Source organism: Cupressus sempervirens, chromosome 1 (assembly GCF_028749045.1).
Source record: "Cupressus sempervirens isolate cs-2001-9-10 chromosome 1, ASM2874904v1, whole genome shotgun sequence".
NCBI classification, from domain to species: Eukaryota; Viridiplantae; Streptophyta; class Pinopsida; order Cupressales; family Cupressaceae; genus Cupressus; species Cupressus sempervirens.
Genome location: NC_143118.1, coordinates 39,685,035 through 39,692,211, shown reverse-complemented (window position 1 = coordinate 39,692,211; position 7,177 = coordinate 39,685,035). Strand labels below are relative to the sequence as shown.

Sequence of the window (7,177 nt, the reverse complement as noted above, 5' to 3'; positions counted from 1 at the left end):
TCTTTTCATGTCAGAAGAATAAGCTTTAGGAGATTCATTTTTAATGTCAAACATACATTACTTTAAGTTGAAGCTTCCACGACTTTACTTTTACTGCTTTGTTGAATAGGGGAAGAATTTTAAACTAAAGAAATGAGACGAGTTTCAAATTTACTAGAAGTTTTATTTTAGATCTCGAATTTCTCCTTTGGTCTCGTACCACTTGTCATTTTCTAGTGTAGAGATAGAGGAATCTAAAATTTCTTCTCAACGGTAGCAACAAATCCAATTCTTCCTATGTCTCAAATGCCTTTTCTTTCAAATTCATAAGTGTGATTTATTTTCTCCAAGATCTCTGAAAGCACTAAAAATATAGTGTTTAATCATTAGTCATAGGTTGAGCTTGCAAATAATAATACCACATATGTTTGAATGGTGGATTTCTAAAAGATTATGCAATTGGTATTTCTAGAACCATATAATTTCATTTAACATTCTTGAATTGATCTACGTAATTTTTTTGGATTTCAAGAGTGGTAATTTCTTTAGAGGTTCCTTTCCTCCTCAATTTGAGCACTTTCGCATCATCGACTCATTAACTTATTTTTTGAAAAAAAAAAAATTTGTGGCATTTTCATAAATCATTTTGAAGGTCACTTGGATTCTTCAAGTGGAGAATGTTAGTTCTGGGTTTAGTCATTTAGGTTGAGGAAGTATAAAATTTTATTGTTTGATTAGCGGGCATATGAATAAGTTTTGATGATTTGTTATAATTTCTCAAGTCCTAAACAATTCCATCCCATTATTTTGTTTTATCAGGTTAAATTCACTTGACTTTTGTTTTAAATATAATAGTTAGTATTCTAATAATATATTTGTACGTAAGAGTTGACATCCACATCATATAATACCACATTTTGAGGCTAGATCCAATTTTTATGTAGATCTTTTGATTGGGATTGTTATGTAACAAATTTTTCATTTTTTATTATGTAAAACACTTCAGTTTTTTTTTGTTAAAAAGTAACAACTCACCTTCTTCTTTTTGTATCCCTACGAATCTTTGTTCGTTCTTGTAAGTTTTTTTATTTTATCCTCTTTTTTGTGTCAAAAGGATAAGCTTTAGGAGACTCATTTTTAATGTCAAACATGCATTACTTTAAATTGAAGCTTCCATGACTTTAGTCTTACTGCTTTGTTGAACATGGGAAGGTTTTCAAACTAAAGAAATGAGATCACTTTCAAATTTACTAGAATTTTTTTCTTTATCTCAGTTTTCTCATTCGGTCTTGTAGCACTTGTCATTTTTTAGTGCAGAGATAGAGGAATCTGAAATTTCTTCTCAATGGCAGAAACAACTCCAATTCTTCCTATGTCTCAGATGCCTTTTCTTTCAAATCCATAAGCTTGATTATTTTTCTCCAAGATCTTTGAAAGCACTAAAAATGTAGAGTATAATTGTTAATCATGGGTTGAGCTTGCAAATCATAATACCACATGTTTGAACATGGGATTTCTAAAAATTGTGCAATTACTATTTCTAGATCCATATAATTTTGTTTAACCTTCTTGAATTGACCTCAGTAATTGTTTTGGATTTCAATAGTGGTAATTTATTTAGAGGTTCCTTTCCTCCTCGATTTAAGTACTTTCGCATTGTCAATTCATTAACTTGTTTTTTGGAAGAAAAATAAAATTTGTGGCATTTTTATAAATTATTTTGAAGGCCACTTTGATTCTTCAAGTGGAGAATGTTGGTTCTAGGTTTAGTCATTTAGGTTGAGGAAGTATAAAATTATGTTGTTTGATTAGCGAGCACATAAATAAGTTTTGATGATTTATTATAATTTTTCAATACCTAAAAAATTACATCTCATTGTTTTGTTTTATCAAGTTAAATTCACTTGACTTTTGTTTTAATTATAATAGTTAGTATTTTAATAATATATTTATATATTAGAGTTGACATCCACCTCATATAATACCACATTTTTGGTGTAGATCCAATTTTTATGTGGATTCTTTTGATTGGGTTTGTTTATATATTATAGTTTTGTAAATCAAACTAAAGATATACTCTTGTCTATGAAGTTATCAAAAACTTGGTCAAAGAGGTCAACAAACTCCAATGGAACAGATGAGACAATCATTAGTGTGTTAGCAATATTATTATTGAAGACATGAAAGATAAACATGAGTAGTCAATCACAGTGAAATAATAAATGTTCAATGCAATTAACAAACAACAAATTTTATCATTTCGTAAGAAAGAAAAATAATAATTGATAAAGTTGATATACATTGTTAGGTTAATGGTCATAATGTATATGTCTTGTTTACAAATATGATGTATAGTTATCTTATTTTCTCATATTGCAAACTATTTCACTTTCTGAAAATCTTATATTTCTTATCGACTCATTGTTGCATGTACAAAAGCGTGTGATTCTAGTAATAATAATATCAAGCATGTGTGTGTATATGTATGTATGTATATCTCTGTATGTATATATACATGTGTATATGCATGCAATTAAGTCAGTACCAACTTACACTTTATGTACTCAATTGTTCAACCATCATAGATACATATACATGGCCGTTTATGGAATACAACATGAGAAAGTATTCATATAATACACATATATATTTATCTATATATACATATGTTTGTATATGCTTACGGAAGTATTATGTATATACACTCAAACAAAGATATTTGATGAATTTGTGGAGGTCGTTCCTTCAAATCAATAAGAATAGATTGTAACACACTTCTTGTTAATTTTTTAATTAAGAATGAATACAGCCAAAGCAACAAACTAACCCAAGCCCTGATGACTAATACACAACTATGGAATCCTTCATAAATGGTGTTTCTGACCTTCAATTATACGGTCAATAAAACTTTTATATTTATTAACACGATTAAAATATAAGTGAATTATAAATTGTAAATCCTATTTTTGTGAAACTGGTTCTCAACATCTTGAATAAATCTATAAACGTGTTGTTTAAAAACTATTTTTCGAATGACAAGAAGTCAAGAGGATTCGTGCAATGCCAGACCCACGATCAAATAACAACATTGATGATACCTGGTGAAGCCTTTGGATTATACTCTCCTGGAGCCAACCTCGGCATAGTTTTTCACATCCCCAGAGAAACCATCAATGGCGGAAGTCACCAAGGCCCTCCTCGACAAAGCTGTATTAAGATGTGTACCTCCGCCATACTCGATGTTTTCCCATGCCCGTCATTATAACTTTATAAATCAGCTCAACTTGTGGGAGTGGGCACGGCGAGCATTAAAGCATTGGCACTAGTGATTATGGCGAGCAGAAAGAAGAGTGTGGGCGAACTGGGTGAGAAGGAATTGAAGGGGAGGAGGGTTTTGGTTCGCGTTGATCTCAATGTGCCGCTCGATTCATCCAAAAACATTACAGACGATACACGCATCAGAGCTGCCATTCCCACCATCAATTACTTAAGGGCTCATGGTGCTAAGATCATACTCTGTTCTCATCTGGTATTTATCTCCTCCCCAAAAGAGCTTCTCAAAATAATGTGATTTTAGCTTTCTGACCTGGGAAAGTGTTTACTCTAATTTTTTGGGTAAGTTTAAAGAGTTTCGATTTGTTTAGTTGGTTCATCTGAAAACATTTGCAAGCCTCCTCATCAGAAATTGAAATTGCTTTCCTTGTATGATTGATTTACAATTCTTATTTTCAAACTTATATTCTGAAAAATGTTAAATTATATTAAGAGAAATGACATTCTAAGTACCATATCTTATTTATGAAAATTAATTGTACAATCTTACAATACTCCATCTCCTGATGACTATGGTTGAAACCAAAACAATTGCAACTGTGTAATCTTCTATTGAAATAGTTGAGTGGGTTTCAGGTTTTTTGGAATTGAATAAATTTCAGGTTTTAATTTAACAAATTAGAACTTAAATATGTTGTTTAACCTAAATGATTCTTATCGACCAATCTTCTACGAGTGGGTTTCAGGGTTTTCTTTCCCTTTCTTTCAATTGATTTCAGTCTTTGAGTATTCTGCGTTGCAGGGTCGGCCAAAAGGTATCACTCCAAAATATAGCTTGAACCCTCTTGTGGGAAGGTTATCAGAACTGCTTAATTGTGAGGTACACATGTAAAATTTAACTTGCAATATCCTTCTCCATTTGTAAGGGATGAAGAGGGCAAACTCTGTTGCTTGGTACAGGTAGTGAAGGCCAATGACTGTGTTGGTCCTGAAGTTGAAAAGCTGGTAGAATCTCTTCCTGAAGGAGGAGTATTGCTTCTTGAGAATGTTCGATTCCGAAAGGAAGAGGAGGAAAATGCTGCTCCATTTGCAAAGCAGCTGGCATCTCTTGCAGATCTCTATGTAAATGATGCTTTTGGAACAGCTCATAGAGCCCATGCCTCCACAGTGGGTGTCACTAAATACCTCAGACCGTCTGTTGCTGGTTTCCTCATGCAAAAAGTAATATATTCTTCTTCTACTGCCTCTTTTCACTAAGATTACTGAATTTCATGCCATTGTTCTTCAACTAAGAGATCATAGACAAACATAACGGCTATCCTAACTCAAGAATTCAGAGCTCTTTAGCATTGCCTTCGCATGATTGAGATCATAGATAAACACAATGACTATTCTAAATCAAGAATTCAGAGTTCCTTTAAGATCATGGACAAACATAATGGCTACCCTAAAATCAAGAGTTTAGAGCTCCTATAGCATTTCATTTTCATGATTGTGATCATAGACGAACATAATGGATATCCTAAATCAAGAGTTTAGAGCTCCTTTAGCATTGCATTTTCATGATTGAGATCAAATAGATAGTATTTCATGGAGGAGAACGTGGTTCTCAGGTCCCTTCCATCACACACAAATGATCAAGAAGTTTTCATAGTGGTAGGAGTTAAGGAACAAGAACAAAACACCACTTTGACAGCCCTAAATACTAACATAAAATATATTTTGAACAGAAGGACTTAAACCATGGAGGCTTATCAAAGCACCCCTTTCAACTGAAAGAAAATTTTGGCTTATCGTACCTTTCAACAGCCTCTGAAGCACCTCCAGCAGATGTTTCATTATGTTTGTTGATTTTTAAGGTGATAGGTTCAATGATTTTATTTGAAAAGGCCATACGTGGGTCATTTGAAATTACAATAGCTTCTCAAATAGAATTCATTTAGTAGTTTGATTTAAAATGAGTTATCTAATGGACTAATCGCTAAAGTTCTCCTTTCGGATTCGTGACATGGTTTAACCACCTCTTGTGTTCTAGAAGTCTAGTGGTTGTATTAGGCATTGATAGGTCGATCTTTTGGTACAATGGCAACTCTAGCTTGTAACAAGTGGTATGAGAACTTCGCTGCAAGTTTGAATCTCCTTGAGTAATGCTAAGGGAAGATTGTTGTAGTAATTGCAAGCATTCCCCTTCAGAATTTATGACATAGCTTAACCACCTCTTGAATACAACAGCAATCCTAATTCATAACATCATCCACATAAATCAAGACAATGTTGTTTATATCTAACCCACACAAACGAAACCTTTGATTGTGAAAACAAGAAAACTCTTATACCTTAAAAACCTTATATGCATTGTTCAAAATTTGTTACTTTTTGCTTCTGATCTGATGGCCAAGCTTGGAAGGTAAACTGAAGTGTTGTGCTAGGCAGGAACTGAACTATCTAGTAGGTGCGGTTTCTGCTCCAAAGAAACCATTTGCTGCAATCGTGGGTGGGTCCAAGGTCTCCTCCAAAATCGCTGTTATTGAGTCGTTGCTTGAGAAGATTGATGTCCTACTTCTTGGGGGTGGGATGATTTTTACATTCTATAAGGCCCAAGGCCTTTCTGTTGGAGCTTCACTTGTAGAGGAGGACAAGCTTGATCTTGCCACGTCACTCATTGCAAAGGCCAGATTGAAAGGTGTTTCTCTTTTGCTGCCAAGGGATATTGTCGTAGCTGATAAGTTTGCTCCAGATGCAGACAGTAAGGTTTGTGATCATATGCATTTTGTGAAATTTAGCCATCCTCATAAAAATGTCCTACAGAACGCTAAGTGCTACGTGGCATGCAGATTGTTCCTCCATCGGGCATTCCAGAAGGATGGCTAGGTCTTGACATTGGACCTCTCACCATCAAAACATTCAGCCAGGCTTTGGAAACAGCTAAAACCATCCTTTGGAATGGTCCAATGGGAGTTTTCGAATTCGAAAAATTTGCTCTCGGAACAGAGGTTTGTGTTAAATGATATCAGATTTTTACAATCCACAGTTTAATTGTAATCAGTTAATGATATTCTTTGTTAATTTTTTAATGATATATCATTCCATAATCCATCATTAAAATAAAAAAGAATCACATTCTATGATTCATCATTAAAATTAAAAAAATAAGAGAGGATTTTGTTTGTCTTAAATGAGTTGATATCATAATGCCCTAAATCATAACTTAGTTTAGATTGGATACTTGATGTAGGGAATTGCAAGGAAGGTTGGAGAGTTGAGTGGGAAGGGTGTGACCACCATAATTGGAGGTGGTGACTCAGTTGCTGCAGTGGAGAAGATAGGTGTGGCTGATAGAATGTCCCACATTTTGACAGGTGGCGGTGCCACATTGGAGCTTTTGGAAGGCAAACCCCTTCCTGGCGTTGTTTGCTTGGATGAAGATTAACTCTCTCAATGTAAGATGGCAACGATGCTAGAAACCTATGTATGTATGAATAAGAGTACATCTCAGTTTCATGGTTAGTGTGGTGAACTTATAACCAGAGATGTAGTGGTAATTGTATAATTGTCATCAAGTATAATGGATGAAATTTATGTTTCTTCCATGTAGGTCGATCTGTACAAGAGTATAACCATGGAATCTCTTTGATTAATATTCATAAGGTCTGTTTGTCTGGCTATGAATTAGATTTTTAGAAGTGGGTATAGGTAGAGGAACTGTTATTCGGTTTCAGTCTCAATTTTTCTAAGCTATCATTTTGGATATTTAAGAACAGATGTATGTACAATTGAATTACATTTAGAAATTGTCTTCTGATTTGTTTTGATTTTTAAGTTAGTTAATATAGTATTCGATTATAAAATATATCGTTTGATAGTTAAAAAAATGTACTATTGACTTTTTTAAAAATAAATAAAAAACAGAGTTGATTAATATGAA

General features: G+C 33.6%; 1 protein-coding gene across 1 annotated transcript; it reads left to right on the top strand.

Moving 5' to 3' along the window:
- Window positions 1-3,011: 3,011 nt before the first annotated feature.
- LOC149576072 (phosphoglycerate kinase, cytosolic-like) lies at window positions 3,012-6,917 on the top strand. The gene is made up of 6 exons (XM_089833170.1): window positions 3,012-3,508; window positions 4,055-4,132; window positions 4,213-4,473; window positions 5,686-6,003; window positions 6,087-6,245; window positions 6,488-6,917. Exons 1-6 carry the CDS (start codon window positions 3,311-3,313, stop codon window positions 6,680-6,682), a joined length of 1,209 nt encoding a protein of 402 aa, XP_089689296.1. The 5' UTR covers window positions 3,012-3,310; the 3' UTR covers window positions 6,683-6,917.
- Window positions 6,918-7,177: the final 260 nt, after the last annotated feature.